Source organism: Kluyveromyces lactis, assembly GCF_000002515.2.
Source record: "Kluyveromyces lactis strain NRRL Y-1140 chromosome C complete sequence".
NCBI classification, from domain to species: domain Eukaryota; kingdom Fungi; phylum Ascomycota; class Saccharomycetes; order Saccharomycetales; family Saccharomycetaceae; genus Kluyveromyces; species Kluyveromyces lactis.
Window position 1 is genome coordinate 1,322,349 of NC_006039.1, and position 18,726 is coordinate 1,341,074.

At 38.9% G+C, this 18,726-nt stretch overlaps 10 protein-coding genes and 1 non-coding gene across 11 annotated transcripts; 3 read left to right on the plus strand and 8 right to left on the minus strand.

The window, feature by feature from the left end:
- Positions 1 to 14: 14 nt before the first annotated feature.
- Positions 15 to 2,069, minus strand: YCX1 (Ycx1p; the record flags this gene model as incomplete). The annotated part of the gene is made up of 1 exon (XM_452881.1): positions 15 to 2,069. The coding sequence occupies one exon, from the start codon at positions 2,067 to 2,069 to the stop codon at positions 15 to 17; it is 2,055 nt and encodes a 684-aa protein (XP_452881.1).
- Positions 2,070 to 2,565: 496 nt separating this feature from the next.
- FMN1 (riboflavin kinase) lies at positions 2,566 to 3,123 on the minus strand (the record flags this gene model as incomplete). Its single annotated transcript, XM_452882.1, has 1 exon — positions 2,566 to 3,123. The coding sequence occupies one exon, from the start codon at positions 3,121 to 3,123 to the stop codon at positions 2,566 to 2,568; it is 558 nt and encodes a 185-aa protein (XP_452882.1).
- Positions 3,124 to 3,502: 379 nt separating this feature from the next.
- GLE1 (nucleoporin GLE1) lies at positions 3,503 to 5,137 on the minus strand (the record flags this gene model as incomplete). The annotated part of the gene is made up of 1 exon (XM_452883.1): positions 3,503 to 5,137. The coding sequence occupies one exon, from the start codon at positions 5,135 to 5,137 to the stop codon at positions 3,503 to 3,505; it is 1,635 nt and encodes a 544-aa protein (XP_452883.1).
- Positions 5,138 to 5,577: 440 nt separating this feature from the next.
- MRPL7 (mitochondrial 54S ribosomal protein uL5m) lies at positions 5,578 to 6,447 on the plus strand (the record flags this gene model as incomplete). The annotated part of the gene is made up of 1 exon (XM_452884.1): positions 5,578 to 6,447. One exon carries the CDS (start codon positions 5,578 to 5,580, stop codon positions 6,445 to 6,447), a length of 870 nt encoding a protein of 289 aa, XP_452884.1.
- A 216-nt stretch (positions 6,448 to 6,663) lies between these two features.
- SEC26 (coatomer subunit beta) lies at positions 6,664 to 9,579 on the minus strand (the record flags this gene model as incomplete). The annotated part of the gene is made up of 1 exon (XM_452885.1): positions 6,664 to 9,579. One exon carries the CDS (start codon positions 9,577 to 9,579, stop codon positions 6,664 to 6,666), a length of 2,916 nt encoding a protein of 971 aa, XP_452885.1.
- Positions 9,580 to 9,834: 255 nt separating this feature from the next.
- KLLA0_C15301g (uncharacterized protein) lies at positions 9,835 to 11,937 on the minus strand (the record flags this gene model as incomplete). The annotated part of the gene is made up of 1 exon (XM_452886.1): positions 9,835 to 11,937. The coding sequence occupies one exon, from the start codon at positions 11,935 to 11,937 to the stop codon at positions 9,835 to 9,837; it is 2,103 nt and encodes a 700-aa protein (XP_452886.1).
- Positions 11,938 to 12,351: 414 nt separating this feature from the next.
- Positions 12,352 to 13,740, minus strand: SNU56 (Snu56p; the record flags this gene model as incomplete). The annotated part of the gene is made up of 1 exon (XM_452887.1): positions 12,352 to 13,740. One exon carries the CDS (start codon positions 13,738 to 13,740, stop codon positions 12,352 to 12,354), a length of 1,389 nt encoding a protein of 462 aa, XP_452887.1.
- Positions 13,741 to 14,228: 488 nt separating this feature from the next.
- NHP2 (snoRNA-binding protein NHP2) lies at positions 14,229 to 14,678 on the minus strand (the record flags this gene model as incomplete). Its single annotated transcript, XM_452888.1, has 1 exon — positions 14,229 to 14,678. One exon carries the CDS (start codon positions 14,676 to 14,678, stop codon positions 14,229 to 14,231), a length of 450 nt encoding a protein of 149 aa, XP_452888.1.
- Positions 14,679 to 15,266: 588 nt separating this feature from the next.
- KLLA0_C15367r lies at positions 15,267 to 15,365 on the plus strand. The gene is made up of 2 exons: positions 15,267 to 15,306; positions 15,329 to 15,365. It is a non-coding gene; the product is annotated as a tRNA-Tyr (tRNA).
- Positions 15,366 to 15,635: 270 nt separating this feature from the next.
- CWC2 (active spliceosome conformation promoter CWC2) lies at positions 15,636 to 16,649 on the plus strand (the record flags this gene model as incomplete). Its single annotated transcript, XM_452889.1, has 1 exon — positions 15,636 to 16,649. The coding sequence occupies one exon, from the start codon at positions 15,636 to 15,638 to the stop codon at positions 16,647 to 16,649; it is 1,014 nt and encodes a 337-aa protein (XP_452889.1).
- Positions 16,650 to 17,090: 441 nt separating this feature from the next.
- On the minus strand, positions 17,091 to 18,710 carry PRP28 (mRNA splicing protein PRP28; the record flags this gene model as incomplete). The annotated part of the gene is made up of 1 exon (XM_452890.1): positions 17,091 to 18,710. One exon carries the CDS (start codon positions 18,708 to 18,710, stop codon positions 17,091 to 17,093), a length of 1,620 nt encoding a protein of 539 aa, XP_452890.1.
- Between the last annotated feature and the right edge of the window lie 16 nt (positions 18,711 to 18,726).

Below are 18,726 nucleotides of genomic sequence, written 5' to 3' on the forward strand. Positions count from 1 at the left end.
TTATGTCTACAAGTTCACTTATTCAATTCAAAATAGACGTTTATAGTAGTGATAATTCCATATAGGAATAAGAGTAAACAGCCAACTCTCTTGTCTAACTTCCAATTATTTAGGGGGACCACAAAAATAAATATGCCAAACGCTATGACTATGCCGATACAATTGAAGACTAGTCCACGATTAACATCGAAATCTATGTGCCTACTCCATATTGCTGTACCTTCAGGGTATTCCCTCTGAAGAAGGACGAGCATGCCATCTACACCAACACCAAATAGGAAATATAGTAGAGGGCTACCAAAACAGGAACCCAATGCAATCTCCAATACTCCAATTCTGGTGAATGTGACATTAGAGACCAAATCACCAATAGAATTTCCCCACGCAAAAACTGTCAAACCAAGTATAGCTTCTGAGAGATTGAACGTCTCCGCCCAATTCGTTAAAATGTCAAGCACCAACCCAACAACAAATGATATGGAAGAAATTGAAAGAACAAATCCAAATAAAGAGATATATTTTTCCTTGACCGTTAGTTTCCATTTGAAGAACATCAAAAGTAAAATACAGGATACAATTAAGCCAAGAGTAAATAACCAAATGTTAAATTCACGTTGTACCAACAGAAGAGTCAAGAACGGGGAGAATGCACACTGACAATAGTACGCAGCTTTGAAAAAGTTACTCCCTGACATTGACGAATAGTGAAGGGGTATTATAAGAGTCAGAAAGAAAACAATTGGTGTGGTGATGAGAATTATTGCTAGTTCGAAATTCGAAGTCGCAAAATTTGGATCAGTTAGATATCTGAACACCCTTAACTTGGACTCCCACTGATCCTCTGGTTCTGCTGAAATTCCGTTATCAAGTTGTAAGTTCAATGCAGACATGTCATCCAACATACTTGATTGTTCCGTCATCAAGCGTATATTATCTGCACTGGCTGATCTTAGTGTCTCCATCCGGTCCTTTGGTCTCAAAAGGCTCTCATCACTAATTGGGGAATTCAATTCAAGGTCTGATTTATGATATAAATGTTGCGCCTGTGGACTGAATAGGGAGGTACTTGATTTTGTTTCACTAGGGTCCTGCGGGCTGGTTTCGTTCAACGAAATATTAGGAATATTTTGAAGATGCTGGAAATTCGTTTCTGAGTTGGAACGGGGCATTGGTCTAGTATTCGGTGATCCAACATTACTAATAGCTTCATCAACCTCATGGTTGAAAATGGTGCCTTTCTCCCATAGGTCAAGAGTGTCATTGAGTTTCAAATTGGCCCACCCAGTATAGTTTTTCCGTAAATATTTTCTAATCTTCTTTCTAATCTCTTTTCTGCGATCCTGTACAGTTCTCAAAAACCGTTCCATATTTGTATCTTCATGTATTGTATGATCTGTTATAACAAGTGGTTCAATATTCTCATCAAGATTCGATGCATCTGAGTGCCTTGTTGAAATTATCAAGTATGTGGCATATACGCAGTAAGCCACACACATCAGAAAGCATTCCCAAAATGCTAGTTTCCCATCCCGTAGAAGAAAGATGTTCATCAGTATTAGGAACACGAACATGAATAAATCCCTTAGAAACTGTCGGCGATTGTAATAGATTGTATCCCAAATGTCAAGACCGTCCGGTTCGGTCCCAAAATTTAAAGGCATACTTTCAGGCGGTGTTGATAGCTTAATATTTCGTACCAACAACATCGAGCCAATGACAACTGTCAATAGAAAGAAAATGGCACCTAAAGACTCACCAATCGCAAGTGTGGTTGTGCCCCTTTTCATGGCCTTGTATGTACTAGTGATATCAGGTATAGCATTTCCCAAGGCTAGAAGAGTCATCCCAGAAATCCTGTCAGATATGAACAACAACTCCTGAGATATAACCGTCAAATTTGGCGTCAAGTAGTCTGAAGTGATAATCCCTAGTGCTATGAAGCATGTCAACAAACTTAATGGCGAAAAGACATACCTGAAAACTTCGTCTGACAATTGTGCGAATCCTACAATCACTGTCAATCCCAAGTAAAAAGTCAGTACAAATAGTTTCCTTCGATACAAAGGCATTCTTTTCGAACCTTAGAGGGAGTGTTTTCTCTCAGCCACTGAGCCCTGTCCAAATAACTACAGACTTCTCTGTATGTGTGGCTCGGCTATGGTTGGATTGAATAATGGTTAAAGGGAAGAACCAAGACCTTTTGGGGAGCAATATACCAAAAATGGGCGATGCGGCTATTCAACTTGGCGAAAAAGAGTATCCAAAAAAGTGAGATATACGCAAACAGATGAACGTACTCAGGTCAGTTAAATGTCAGTTGTGCCTTTGTCAGTGAGTCTTTTGACCTCGCCTGTTCTTTAATTCTTGCCTTGAACTCTTTTCCATTTAGCAATGATTTTCTTCTATGAAATGTTCTATTAAATAATGGTATAAATACATGTGCACAATTCTTGAAATCAACTGGAAAAGAAGATATTATCAACTGCCTCAGTTATCTTCCGGGCGGAACTGAGTTAGTCATCGTATAAGCTGGAGGATCAGCTGTTCTATTCTCAAACTTCACTTTTATAAAGTATCCTTAAGTTTCCGGTATCCAGGTAATTGTAGTTTCTCTTTTGCAATTTCAATGTCGGTATGGATATCTGCAATCAATGCGTCCTTTGTGGTGTAGTCTAACTCGGGCCTTATATACCCTAAGAAGTTGAATTTGATTTGGGCACCGTAGAAATTATCAGAAAACTTGTGGATTATGTGTAGTTCTACCGTCTTGTTTTTGTTCTGGTAGAATGGGTTCCAGCCAACAGAAAGTACCACTGGAAGAACTGCTAAATCTTCGTCATTTAGTAAGGTACCGTTATTGTATTGGACCTCTCTGCCATCGGGTCTTTGTTCCACCTTGGTGTCACGGTCCTTTGCCATCCTTACCTTACACCATCCAAAATAAACTCCTGTGTCTAGTTGCTCCACGATTTTTGGTAAATCATCGATGGGCACGTTCGCTGTAGGAATTCCTAACTCTGCTGATCCACGACCGAAACCAGCTATTACATCGACGAACGATGTGGTAATTGGAAAAGGAGGTTCAGGTGAATCCGGTATCGAAACGTCACAATGCCTTGTCATTGCTCTAGGTCTTACTGCGAGTTTTTGATGATCCGATCGTTATTCGTTTGTATGATAACCACATGGAAGTATTCACAAGATTCAAACTACGTTTTTAAAGGTTCGAACTCTTTGAGTATAAAGACTGTTGCAAGTAAGAATAAGAAAGAAAAGGGTAAATGGGCACGTGAAAATGGGTTCATGGTTTGTTCAACAGTTGCGGAGTATTTCTAGGCAATGAGGTACGCTCTCTCTCTGGAAATATTTGAATCCTCATTATTAAAGTTTTATGAGAACATAAGGCATATACTATGCCCTGAACACATGATGAAAACGAAGATCTGAAGGTATACATACATATATATATATATATATATTTTACTAGAGAAAACTCTAGCCGTTATGCTGCCATATCTGGGAATGATGATATTTGATTTGTATTATGCCATTCCTCGTTAATAATGCGGAGTCTTGCTGCACCAACGAATTTTTTGTCAGCAACAAGTGCAGTTAAATCAATCGAAATAACTTCAAGTAGTTTTGTTGCCTGAACGTTGTATGCTTGGAGCAATTGTGCTGCCGCAGCCTCCCACCAGTAGGCAAGAACGACGAAGTGTGTATTTGTAAGTAGATCCTTTGGAGTGTTGCCGATTCTAGCTAGCATTCTCCATGACCAAGAGATTGGGAAAGGATGCACAAGTTTCTGAATGTACGTTTGCGGTAGAGGTAATCTTGTGATGACAGCAAACAAGGTAATCATACCACCCATCCTTTCATCATATGAAATATCTTCTTCCCATCTGTTGTCACTTTGACGTTTCCATCCCATTCTGGTTCTTCCTTCGACTGTGTCTATGCTGCACGTGTAACCGATAACAAACGGACATTTCTTGATGAGTCTCGCCAGTAAGAACTCTTTGAGTTCCGGGTATGATGCAAGAAGACTTAGCGCAAGTGTTCCTAAAGGCAAAGCGCTTTCAGGTTTCACTCTGGCCTCAGATTCTGCTTGGGAAACAATCGCCTTAGCTATAAAGTTTAGAATCCATTTATAGGCTAATTGGTTAGCCTTCGTTTGAAGTACCAGTTCGGTAAGTTCATTGGTGATTGCATTCAATTGTGCAGTACTGTTGGTTAATTGTCCGAATTTTGGATTAATTTTCCTCTTATGTTGTGCTAAAGTTTTCTTCAAGGTGGGATCCGCCTTCACCGGTTCAATTATTTCTGTTTTAATTGTCTGAATCATGGTTTTGTATTTAGTAAAAGTTTCTTCGATTAACTTGAAATTTGTAGATTCTTTGGACTGTTTAAGTTTATTCCTCTCCAGTTGTTCTTGTTCTTGCTTCTTTTTCAGGGCTTCTACTCTCTTCGCTTCTTCAGCTTTCTTCTCCTTTTCTGCCATTTCTTGAATCTTCCGTTTCTCTTCCTCCTTCAACTTCTTTTCCATCTCCTTTTTATGCTTCAATTCTTCTTGTCTGCGCTTCTCCGCTTCGCATTCTTTCTGGATACGTGCTTCCTCTTCCCTCTTCTTTTTATCCTTTATGCTTTTAATTAAACGTTGATTCACCTTTTCAATTGAATCAATTTCCTCATTCCACACAGATTCAAGCACCTGGTCTTGCATAGGAAAGGTGTGTTGTTCCACCTCGTCAATCAAATCCTTCTTCTCTTGGTAATAAAGTTCTGCTTCGTCAATAAGAACAGGGCCTAAAGCTTTATTCTCGTGACCTCTCGTTGTAAGATGCGGTAGTGCATTCCTTTCAAGAGTGATATTTAAGTTGGAAAGCATTGAAACTATTTCTGGTTCTACCACATCCTCTAAAGAAATTGTATCTCCTGAACTAAACCCTTGCTCTTCACCTTGGCCGTCATTCTTTGAAGAATGGTATAATTTCGGTAGTTTTAACTGGATCCCATCAGATGGATCGCCAATATACGTAAACTCCCCGTCTAATTCATAGTCAGAATCACTGCTGCTGGTATTCTGACTCTGTTTCCGTTCAGCATTCTCGTACAATTCGTCAAATGAGAACCTCATCTCAATTGTCCTGATATGTGTCAATCGCTTTCTTTACTTTATCAAATCGGTAAAAAGCTCAATTCAAGTAAACGATTCGGGGTTAAGTTCGACTGTTATTACCTAAATGGAGAATCCAGCTACGTGTCTTTAAGTACGGGATCAAAAAAAAACGGCTGCAATGCATCAACACAAGGGCTGAAAGGTCAACACTCTCTATAATCATCAACTGAGCTCTACCTGGTTTTTAATCAAATTTCACTTTTTGTTGATTCTTGTCACGTGACGTATATTGAATTCTCTGTACTTGAAAGTTTTAAAAATTTTTCGACCTTTCGAGCTAAAGCTGTAAGATAATGATAGAGATTTGATCAGTTTCACTCGATTTAAAGCAGTATTCCTTCCCATTCGTAGGTTTATACATTCATTCGTTCGCATCTGTGAGAAGATACCAAGTGATAATGCAAGTGGTACGTGGTTTCCACAGTAGTTCAAAGGTCTCCAAAGCTGCTTGTGCTTTGGTTAAGCCAGTGCATCATTTGGTTAAGATCGACAAGAGCAAGCTATCCCCAAGGTTTCCTGAATTGAAATATAGTAAAAACGATATTAGATCTCCAGCATTCAAGCCTGTTGTTACACATCAAGACCGTGTTCGTGAGCATTATTATAATACTTTACAAAGCGATTTATTATTGATAAATTATTCCCACAAAAGCCAAACGAAGCTCGGGTTGAAGCAAAGAGAATGGGACGGTTCTTCTCCATATCACATTAACAGAGAACCCAGAAAACCTAAGGGCTCAAGTGCTCAATTGCCAGATATTCATCCAGTAACGTGGAAGAACATTCCAGACATCGAGTCCGTTGTTATTAACTGTTACGTCAGAGATGCAAAAGAGAACCAATATCTACCAATTTCAGCAGCATTACAATTGCAACAAATTACCGGGTGTAAACCAAAGGCTTTGTTCTCTAGGAATGATGTTCCGGCCTGGAAGGTCAGAAGAGGTACCCAAATGGGTGCTGTCATTACATTGAAAGGTCGTCCAATGTCTCAGTTCTTATCCACTTTGACTGAAATTGTACTACCAAGAATCAGAGAATACAAAGGTATCTCCAACAAGTCAGGTAACAGATTTGGTGGGTTATCATTTGGTATGACCAGCGATGAAGTCAGATTTTTCCCAGAGATTGATGCTAATCAAGATCTTTGGCCAGTAACTTTTGGTATGCACATCAACATCAACACAACTGCCCAAACTGACGTACAGGCTAGAACTTTGGTCAGTGGATTCGGTTTTCCTTTCAACGGTTCGGAAAAGATCAATTAATGCTCCCAAGTAGTTTTTATCCTGTCTTTCGTCCTGTAAATAACACTCACTAATAGGATAAAAAAATTATCAGCATTATATGTATATGACTACCTTTATACAAATGTCGACGTCTCTTAATGTACACTTATATGTAATAGATTTCAATAAGTAAAAAGTGGCATATATATTGCATTACAGGTAATTGGTGAGATCAAAGTCTTCAAATTATTAACCTCAAACACGATCAACACTAACGATATTCATAGTTCTTCCCATTCTGGTAATATTGTCACCATTGGTTAAAGCTAACCCTTGGGTCTTTGAACGAATACGGATTTCACCAACAATTTCTTGTGTGATTGGATCCTTCTCTATGCACAGGTTAGCCAAAGCGTCCTCGCCAAATGTAGATCTAGAATATAAGTTACAACTTAGGAATCTGGAATCATTGTCGCCGAGTGCCTCTTCAGGGGTTAGAACCTTCATATGTGTAACTTCCACCAACTTCTCTAAATAACCGCGTAAAGATGGTAATTTGGATTTGATACGAAGTTTATTTTCCCATTCAAACGCATTCCACATCTTACGGAAACTGTTATCATCGCAGATTGCTGGTTTCACATAATCCATTGTGTCGATATGAACGTCATTCAAGATGACATAACGAGAATCTTGACCGTGACCACCATCATATATAATGTTACCGAAAATAACACCAGTATCTGCTGAGGACACCTTTGCTGTTATCGTAATTTTGTGGAACCCATGTGGAATAACGTTGGTGCTAGGTGGGTGGTCAATAATTTTTAAGTCACCAAGAGTAGCGAATTGAACATGTAGGTTTTTCAAAGTATCCTTGGTTTGGTTCACTAATAGAACATCTAACACAACATCGAATTGGTGATTAGTGATATAACACTCGGCATAAACAGGATCGCTGAAACCAGTCAATGGGACGATCTTCTTCAATTTTGAAGTGATAGAATTAGCTTGTAGTTTGGAATATGATACAGTACCGGTGGTAGCCAATTTTATATCTTCTTCGATTGAATCGACGGGGGTATTGTGCAAGCCTGCATTCTTAAATTGTCTGAAAACGATGGATTTATCGATGGCCTCGGCGTGCTTGGCTAGGTAGTTTGATCTCTTGGCAGCATTCTTCTTCAAAGTAACATTGACTCTTGATTTGTATGATTCGTTGGTAGCTTCCAAGAATGCCAAACTCAAAAGTTCTTTCTCTGCTTGACTTTCTTCGGTAGAAATCTCGTCCATCAATACCGAAATTGCCGTCATTAGTCTTTCAGCAGAGTCCTCGTCAATCTTCTTTTCTACTAAGTTACTTTGACCTAATCTGATGATACTAACCAAAATCAACAACCCTTCGGCCTTTAGGGCGTTAGTTACAGAAGTGTTCTTGGAAATCTTTTCGAATTTCAACACCAATTTAACGATAGAGTTAGCCAACACAGAGGCAGTAAAGAAATCTCCATTTAGGACGAAACGACGTAAAGGAGGTCTTGCTTCTTTTTCCTCGTTTGAGGTGGATTTGACCTTTTCTGAGACAGATAGAGCAGATTCGGTTGCATAAGTACCATCTGGCAAAACTACCGGCCCTGTGGATACTATTGGGGCCTTTTCAGTATCGTCTTCGTCATCATTTTGAACTCTTCTCAGTTCAGATTGAACAATTGGAACTTCACCTATACTTGAACGGATGTGCTTCCAGGTATTCTGGATTTCTGCTTCGGATTGGGCATGCTCACCTAGTACCCAAAGAGCACCACGGTAAGCCTTTGCTGACTTTACTTCATGCAATGTCTCAATCAAAGTAGTTAAAATCTCAGATCTTAACTCAGGATACCTTTCAATGACCTGTTTTGTAAAGGAAATGACATCATTGGCACTTTCAGACGACAAGTTACCGATAAAATCTAGAAGCAATGAGACAACATTGGAGGAGACTTCAATAAATCTTATTGCCACTTTGTTAATGGATTTGATCAATAATTGCCTGTACTCCAGAGTTTTATCGTTACTGCTATCAGCAGTAGATTGTAATTCTTTCCTCAATAACTTAACTACACTGTCTACGTTTCTGGACGTAATCAATTCTAAGGAGATATCCAAAGCCTTAGCACGGACATCCAAATCTTGTGCGTTCAAAACACGTAGAATATCCAATGTTAGATCCTCTAAAGAGCCTGGATTCTTCTCGTTTATTTCGTTGATTTTTTCTAAAACAACCAACTTGATGTTGTTATCAGATTCTTTTGTGGCCAAATCAATTAGCTTGTTAGCTACGGTCAATAAAATAGCTTCTTTATTGGTTAGAACAGTTAAAGTAATGGCAGCTTCGTACATGACATCCGTAGAACGAGTAGAAACTAAAAGATCTTGCAACAATTCAACATACTGAGAGACCAATCCTGGAGTTTTGATAGCATCCTTTCTAATGAAACTAATGAAGGCGTTTTGTAGCAAAGCATCCAAATTTTCAATCGAAGTTAGGTTGTCCTGTAGGTAGTTCAACGCAGCTTCACGGTCCAATTCTGCAAGACCTAGGAAAGCATTTCTCTTACAAATTGGATCAGTTTCTGCAACCAAAAAGGAATCAATCACTTCACAAGCATCAGGAATCAAATGGTCGCTGACTTTGTAAATGGAAAGAACTGCTAAGATTGCATACTTACGAACGTATGCGTGTCTGTATTCCAAACAAGCACGGACAGAAGGAACCATTTGCTCTAAAAGTTCTGCTTCTTTCAATTTCGTCAAGAATCTTAAGGTATTGCCCCTGATGTATTCGTTTGGATGTTGCAAATCATGTTGGATAGCGTTGCAGACAAGAATCATTTCTTGCTTCAATTTACCTTCACGATCTAATTTTGGAACAATTTCCCAGTAAAAGTATAAAAGCTTCTTCAATTGCTTGTTCTTTGAAGGCATCACAAATCTGATGATGTGCATCAACAAATCTGGTAATGGATTACCATCTAACATGGTCACCAAGATCCTCTTCATGGTCGCGATCTTTTCAGTATCAGACCCCTTTTCCAATGCCTTTTGGAAGTCTGATACGGTATATGTGACCCCATTTGGATTGGGGTCGTACACTAACGTATACGCAGGTTGTTCGACGCCGACTGTCATACCTCAATTGACCTGTGTGTCTTGTGTAGCTTCTTTTAACTTCCTGGTTCTCGCATATGTTATTTCATAACAGAACTGTTCCAAAACAGCATGTTCTTTATTTCAGAATCTCATTTTCGTCCTGAAAATCAACATAAAACAAAGTACGGGTAACAATGAATTTGACCGGGTATTAGAAACGTTAATATATACATTGGTACAAGATACGTATAGATCAAGATATAGATGCAGCAGTAATATTGTTTGAATGATAGTTTATTCTGAATCTGGGTTGGTTATATGCAATCCTGTTCCAGCGGTACCGCGGTAGTAACCGAAATCTGCTACGTCAAGCTCGTAATCATCGTCAGCATTCGAAATGCTAGATTTATGAGATTTGGGATTAGTGTCACCTTTTTCATGTACTGCAGGAGTACATGGCTTTTGAGATTCTTCAATCAGGTTATATTTCCGTAGATCTAGTGGTAGCTGTGGACTGTACGTTACGTCTAGAGTACCGCTTCTCATTCTACCAGCATTTCTCGTGAAATAGCTGGATACAGTATCTGATCTTTTCAAGCGCGTTTGGGAAACTTCGTCATGAATTCTTTGTTTTGGGTTCTCACGCAACGGTGCCATTAAATCATCGCTATCGTATGCCTCATCACCAGGAATATCATCAAGAATATCTTGGTCTGCCTCGGAAATTTTTTCATCCTTGTTGAACAAAGTATGAAATTCCTTAGTATGATCAACTTTTGTGGACTCGGTATTGAATTTGAGGCCTGTAGTACTGTTATTTTCCTCTTCTTCTTCCTCTTCTTTTGTAGTTTCAAGTGATAATAGCTTCTGTTTGGCCTTGCCGTGCTTTATACCGACTTGTCTAGTACTTGTTCGTATTGTAACTTTGATATTTTGTGGTTGTTCAAGAGTATTCTTGTTCTTCAAAGCATAAGGTAGATCTGGAGGCAACTGTAAGGAATTTGACGTGGGGAAGTACAAGAGCCGTAGCTCTTCTATGTAGCTTGAGATGAGTCGAACATTTTTATCTGGAATCGATCCCTTGGTCAAACTTTTCTTGAATTCTGATGACGGAGTCGTGTTGATGGTGTCGTTATCAATGGACTTTGCTTCCAGTGCTGAAGATTGACGAGATTCAGTATTACTTAATAACGAAGATGCTGCACCTTTTTTAGATGAAGATAAAGAACTGCGTCTTGCCAGCGATGCGGTTATGGAATTGGTATCTGTATTCATGTAAGAATTATCATCTTCACTCGTGCTGTCATTGAAATAAAAGTTTGGTTTTTCTTCGTTAACTACTCTGAAATTCCTTCTTTCGTACTCTGATCCACCTATCATTTGATATAAATCATCTTCATCTGTACTTCCATGCTCTTGTTCTGGCTCTGGCATTTGATCATAACCCGCTTCGTATTCGTGCAGATCCGCATAATTTTCTTCGGATTCAGAGCCAGAGGTTTGGTCGGCGTTTGTAACGACAAATCGCGAGGATGTTGGAATGCCTCCTACATCACTTAAAGATGAGGCGGCAGTGCTTTGTTGGAGATCGGTAATCGCATTCTTTTTGTTAATGGACTCGTTGAAGGAAAACATTTCATCCATGGACGGTTCACCATCAGAATAGTTAACATCGGATTCACTGATATCTTCGGTGGCTTCAGATCTCCCATACAAAGGTGTTATATTCTTGGCGCTCTCAGCATCACTAACAGTATCAACTTTTGTGTCTAGTTGTCTAAGAGGTATTTCCCCTCCATCCGAGTAACCAGGAGTATTCTCAACGTCAGCGCTGGATTGGTTGATAAAATCATCCAAATGATCCACCAGTTGTTCAACCTCTGATCTTTGACGCTGATGGCCGGGCTGAAAGTTCTGTTCATCCATTTGTTGTTCCAGGTCTCTTACTTGCGGAGTTGTGAATGACTGCTGCGGTGATTTACCAGATTTTACTTCCGCAGGTGATGTAGAGGATATCGTTCCGGTTTCCATACCAGTAGATGTAACAGTGGAAACAGATGGTTCTGATTTTAGAGGTCTCCTAAAATTACTTATATCTACCGGTGGAGGCGGCCTACGTCTTCCAATGGTAGCCTGACGTATTGGTATGTTTTGTTGCAGCCTCTCCGCTTGAGGGCCTTTATTATTATCATTGGTTTTCAATTCTGATAGCGGTTCGACCTCATCTTTCAGCATTTGGGTATTATTCAGAGGCTGCTTGTGTAAGGGCTTGTGTTGCGGCAAAGCTTTAGCGCTAGAGGAGTTACGGCTATTGCTAGTTTCTTGGGATTTATTCCTTTGATCCTGGTTGGAGCCTCCGAAGAATAAAAAGGATTTCCTTTTACTTCTTTCAAACATGGTGAACTGCCACAATGCCAGCGTATAATGGGCTTACTGAAAGATGAAGTGGAGCTTTCTTGGGTTTTGCTTTGTCACTTCACTCTTTGTTTTATTGCCCTTGAAAAGCTATTTTCTATTTAAATTATTATGTTTCAGCATGCTTCGATAGTAAGGTTGGCAAATTCATTTGCAATCGAGGAATTAAAGAAATACTCGGACACAGATAAAGAGGGAGGTGATGACTTGTAATGGGGGGAAATACGGGGGGCCTAGTCCCAAATTTATGTACGTTATGTCTATACTACATTAATTTTATCATTAGTGGTATACTATAGGGGATACATTCTAATAAATGATAACCATAAACCTCCGACCACATTCCCATTGAAGGCGATGAGGAATTAAATTTTGTTTGAACATAAGACAGTGGGATCAGATACTCCCGGTTTCTAATAGTGTTAGGATCATTTCCAATGCCACTTTGCACTTTCCACCTACTCCACCTACACTTATGACCCTCGTTGCACTTGGTGGAGGATCGATGTTTACAGAGATGGGTAGCTGTTCAAACCATGTATTTGATTCATGAATGGTTTGTAAGTTTAGAATAACCACATTACAGTTCGTCTTGGATTTTATTTGATTCAAATTATCGTATATTAAATCAATTTGGCTTCTAGGATATTTCACATATGACTTAATAATCTGAAATGCAGACTTCTCAGTTACTTTAGATATAGAAGCTTTGATCGTCGCGATACAGTATCTGTGTAAATCTTGCGAAGATACGACTGAGTGTTGTGGAGCTCTGGACGGTGTATTATGTTGAAGTCTTCGTTCATTAACTTTGATCGGTATATTGTTGCCTCCCTTATATCTTGAAGTAGCAGTAACTGCCTTTTGTCTGAGGTTTGTGGGCGATGCAGCAGCACTATTTTTCAGCTTTGTATCCTTAGAAGCCTTTGCTGCTATAGTTAGTTCCTTTTCGTTGTATTGTTGAAGTTCCGTCATAAACGTTTCCAATTCTTTATTGTCAATATCGATCAATCGCTTGTTCTTTCTATTCAAAAATTCAGGATCCAATAGTCCTTTCAAAAAGGCTAACTCACTGAAGCTAGATACTATTCGCTGTCTCTCATGATTCGCTTTATGTTCTAGTAGTTCGGTGACAGAGCCATTTACAGGACGAAATTTCCATTCATTTAGTATGTTTAGTAGACCTTTCATCCAATCCCAGATAGTTTCACCCTCAAAATAGATCTCTTTGAAGTGTTGTATGCTACAGACAGTCGCCAGTTGACACTTGAATGGTCTTGGCTTAGAAGCCTTTCTGAATAAAAGATCAGAGGTACTTTCCGTTTGCGCTACTTTGACAGATTTATGAACCAAAACCGTTCCTCGCAGGAGAGACGCAGAGTTTATATCCCAGTATTTCACATTCGTAGGTGTAGCTCCAGTTTTATGAAGGTAGTTCAATATTGCAGTTACAGCAACACATCCTTCTAGTAGCGTGAAAGACTTGAGCTCGATGAACATCTCATACAATGTAATTGTATCTAACTCCAAAGCTCTTTTCAAATCTGCAAGGAAAATCGGGAGTTTCAGGCGCTGTTCTGGCGTAATTTTTATGAACACTTGGCTGTATTTTATTTTCTTGTCTATAGGTAATTGAGCGACACTTTGGTCCTCTGTTACATTGGATAGAACCTTCCATAAGTCATCGGTTTTGGATTTATTAGGCACTAACGTTGTTTGTTGTTTCTTATTTGGAGAATGGCGAAAGTCTGCAGAGGCCGGTCTCTGCCTTTTCTTTCCATACATTATAGAGTGCTTGTATCCCTTATATAGGATCTTAATTAATGGGATGGAAGGTTATCTTAATCTTGGGCAACATATTCCGTTAGTACTTCACGAATGTTACTTAATATGATGTTTTCTTTTATTTGGTTTCTGTTACTGTTAGAAAAAACGCTGGTATACAAATCGAGACAGAATACACAAATTGCAGAGTGCTTTTAACGATAGTAATCTATATGATTTGATGACTTCGGTACATAGATATTAATATTTATTTTACAGATAGGTGGGTGTAAGTAGATGCTCGAATCAACTGGTATATGCCAATTGGAAATTAGTCTTGCAGTCTCAGTATATGCATTGCAAGAAGAGTTCAAAAATAGTAGTTGTGAAGTGGAAGTAGTTGGGGTTAATTAAACAAGCCAACACCAGGAAGCAATTAACGAAACACTCGGTGTTTTGCGATTATAACTTTCTCTTTTCCGGTTGTTCTGTCGACAGTTTTCATATCTCTACAAAGAGCTTACTTCCTTAACAATTTCATCGAATGCAGCACGGTATTCTTCTTCCTTAGCCTTAGCATCTTTCTTCTTGTTAGAGCCTGGAACGATGAATACAACAGAAGTAGGTCTCTTGGTGGCACCAGCAGAACCTAGATCTTGCTTCGAGGGCACAAAGATATATGGAACAGATTGGTCTTCACACAAAACTGGCAAGTGAGAAATAACATCTTGTGGGAAAATATCACCAGCAATGACTACTAACCCTTTATCACCCTTTCTCAAAGCCTTGACAACCTCTTTGACACCTCTTTTGACATTCTTAGCCTTGGAAGCCTTCTTGACGGTCTTTAACACCTTTTTGTTCAGTTTCTTTGATGCTAGAGGTTTTGCAAATGGTAGAACGGCAGGAAGTCTAGCTTCGTAGTTGTCTTCTGTTGATACACTCTTATCCTTGGCCATCTTTGTTATTATGTATAGTTCTTCACTGTTCCCCTGGTTCAAATAGAGCGAGCAATTGATTGAGAAAGGAATCAATATCACATCAGCAAGATAGGTTCATCGATTCATTCAACAGTTCAATTCTCATACTCATCGCTCTTCTTTTTGTTAACAAAAAATGAAAATTTTCCAGTACCGAGTAACATGAAAAAGAAATAAAGTATCAATTACAGTAGGGACGACATAAATTAATCCATGCGACACATAAACAACTTTTCAGAATATCGTGCCAGCGTCTTGTTTCGGAGGTGGTACATAGCAGTTGTAGAAATGTCCATCGCCTAACATTATTCTGGATGAGTCCCTTTAATTTCATACAAAACTTGGAGTTTTAAATGGCGAACAATATGTACAATGATTAAACTCTGTAGGAGAAATTAGCTGTTCCAGGTGCAGGGCATTATTGTCCTGTGATCACTTCACTTGTATAATTAAATACTTTAAAAGGTTTAAATACTCCATATACCTCTTAATGTCAGGCAATGTAGTCTTAGTAAACCTTGAAGTTTGGTTATAGCATCATTGAAAATTACAACACACAAGTAACTTCTCTCGGTAGCCAAGTTGGTTTAAGGCGCCAGACTGTAATTTGAAAACACAAAGCAATTTGTAATCTGGAGATCGGGCGTTCGACTCGCCCCCGGGAGACTTATCTTTTTTTCGTTTCCATTTTGTTTTTGATCATGATCGTTTTCACTAAAGAAAAGTTCCAACCTTGAAGTTTATTGAAAACACTTTGGCCTGCGATGAGATGAACATGGAAGATGTGTGCTCGACAAGATACAGTTTTCACCGTTATAATACGGTATCTGTTGTTGCATAAATTGGACGGTTCAAACTGTTTGCTTGTTCGAGGTCATTAAAGAATACTTGGTTTGGCAAATTGCCAAATATTAAGGTCATCGTCATCAATATATTATGACTGGGGATTGGAAGAACCGACCAGCAAGGGTTCAGTTACAGGAGTCTGACCTACCTTCATCAGTACCGCCTCAGACGGGTTTGGCTTTCAACGTATGGTACAACAAATGGTCACAGGGGCAAAGTGGGTCCACTAGGTTCGTCACACCGTACTCGCTTGATCCCGAGAACGATTCTGGTATCACTAAAGGTGATAAAGAGGGTCGGATTCATTTCTGTTTGTATTTCGCTAAGGGAATGTGCTGTTTAGGCAAAAATTGTCGGTACTTGCATCATATTCCAGAGCCAGATGATTTTGCGAGGTTAGCTTTGCATTCCTCTGCGTTAGATTGTTTTGGAAGAGAGAAATTTGCTGATTATAGAGATGATATGGGTGGGGTAGGTTCCTTCAAGAAACCTAACCGTGTCTTATACGTGGGTGGTATTACAGGGGCACTCAACAACAAAACTTTGAAACCACATCAGATTGAGAATAGAGTGAAATACAAGTTCGGGAAACTTGGAGAATTGGATTCTGTTCGATACGTGGAGAGTAAGAATTGTGCCTTTGTCAAGTTCAAATTACAGTGTAACTCCGAATTTACTAAGGAAGCAATGGGCAATCAGACTCTATTAATACCAACCGATAAAGAGTGGGATCTAAGGAAGGAGGGAACTGGGTTGCTTGTGAAATGGGCGAACGAGGATCCTAATCCAGCTGTACGAAAGAGAGAATTGGAAGAACAAACCCAAGAGACTTTGAAAGCTATAAAACAACTAGTGGCTAGTACTGAAGGCACTGTAAATCAAAAACGTAAAGTTGAAGAAATCAACGAAGTGAGAGATTCGCAGGCGAACAGTCGTGAAAGATTCAGCATTAGGGAGAATGCAATCATAGATAAGACTATTTTAGATAAGTTGAAACAAAGGAAAGTGACTATTACCAATACCAACGTTGCTGCAAATATAACAGTTTCAAAACCATCGTCGGTTTTACCTTTGGTAACCCAATATTCATCTGATGAAGACTAGATTTCGTGAAGTCATGTGACACATTGACTTTTCCAGATTAGGTATATTTTGGATTACTGGTTGCCGTCATGAACAACATCTAGCGGATTTCAGATTTGTTTTACTGACATTGCAAATATTTGAAATGAATATAAAAGCTATCAATGCCTGGTTTTCAAATTATGTCGAAGTTGTTTTGTCGAGTTCACTTACTTGAACTTCGTCAGTCTACGGTTTGGCCTTCATCAAAAAACACGATAATTTTGAATCAGACATCCGAAAAAATGGAAGACAAGGCACAGGCTCAAACAAGAACGCATGAATCGTCAGACCATTGGGTATTTCCAGGATTGACCTGGAATCCTAAATGCATTATTAGCTAGCACACTGTAACTATTTACGTTAAATACTCTAATTCATATTGCATGACTCTAAAATTTCAAGGAAAAAAGTCTAGTCCTTTCATATAATAATTGGTTTGTATGAAGATTTGTCAACATTGTATTTCGACATAGCTTCTTTTGAGATGTAATTTTCTCCGGTGAAGTCGTTCTTTTTGACATAATCGAACAATTTAGCCATGGCAGAATGATCTTCCTCCTCGGTTAGAAAAGTAAGTGCAGTACCAGTTTTACCAGCACGTCCAGTTCTACCTACACGATGCACAAAGCTGTCAAACGACTTAGGAAATTGTAGATTCACTACTAAAGAAACGTTAGGTATATCGATACCTCTTCCAGCGACATCAGTAGCTATGAGAATATCTACTTTCCCATTTCTCAAAAGACTTAAAGAGTGTTCACGTTGTTCCTGTGATTTTGAGCCGTGAAGAGTTGTTGCTCGGAACCGAGCCTCTCTAAGTTTGTCGAATAACCAGTCAGCTGTTCTTTTGTAATTTATGAATATTATGATAGGAGCCTTGTAATTTGGTAGGAAATCTTTTACAAGTATCTTAAGTTTTTCTTCTTCATCTGGAACATACCGTACTATTTGTTTAATTTTTGGTTTAGATTCTTCTCCTCCAACCGTGACATAGCTTGGCTTTTTCAAATAGCCATTAGCAACTTTTTCTATGGTAGGTGAGAATGTAGCCGTAAACATCATTGTTTGTCTATTGGAAATTGTTTCTGTCTTTGCTAAAATTGTAGTCAACTGATCTTCAAAACCGAAATCTATCATCTTGTCCGCTTCATCCAACACTAACGTATTTACTTGCTTTAAAAATAAAAGATGAGAATCTAGACAATCAAGTAACCTTCCGGGTGTAGCAACCAATATATCACATCCATCTCTTAGGTTTGCTGAAATTTCTTCCAAGGAATGTCCACCAACAATACTTACGATATTGCAAGGTCGTTTCCATAGTTTCGTAATTGATTGCCCCTCATGTTGTATTTGCTGTGCCAATTCTCTTGTTGGTGCTAATACTAATGCCAAAGGACCATCATGTTTAGTAATTGAATTAAGTGGCGGTATACCGTGAAGTTTTATAAGAATTGGAAGCAAAAATGCAAGTGTCTTACCAGAACCAGTACTAGCAACACCAATGAAGTCTCTATTGTTTATAACATTCGGTATTGTACTGCGCTGAATGGATGTTGGCTCGTTGTAGTGCAAATCATTTGTAATAATGTTTAACAAATCTTCCGGAATTAACTTTAATTCGTGCCAGTTTCTTAGAGGTTTCTCTACTGTTCCACCTTTACTCGAGATATTAAAGTCTTCAGATAGAATCCTCCAATCCCTAGTGCTCATCTCTTCATATTTCTTTTCAGACCAATGCTTCCCCAAGTAATTGTCGACAATACTTTCATCTTCATTTTGTCGTTTCTTCAAAAGGTCGGCGGATTTTCTTGCTAGGAATAGTAAATCATCTGGTTCATTAGATACTTGTTCCTCGTATAGTTCGTCTTCGTCGAGATTCCTATAATTATCTTTCCTCTTGATAACGGTGTGTGACAATGCCTTTGACGCTTCTTCTTCTTCTGGTTGTGGAAATGTTCGTTTCTTGATCAGAAACCGAGGTTTCTTCGCAGGAACTGTGTCTGATATTAAGTCATCAATACTGACGGGCCTTAGCATGGTAAAGTGTGATACT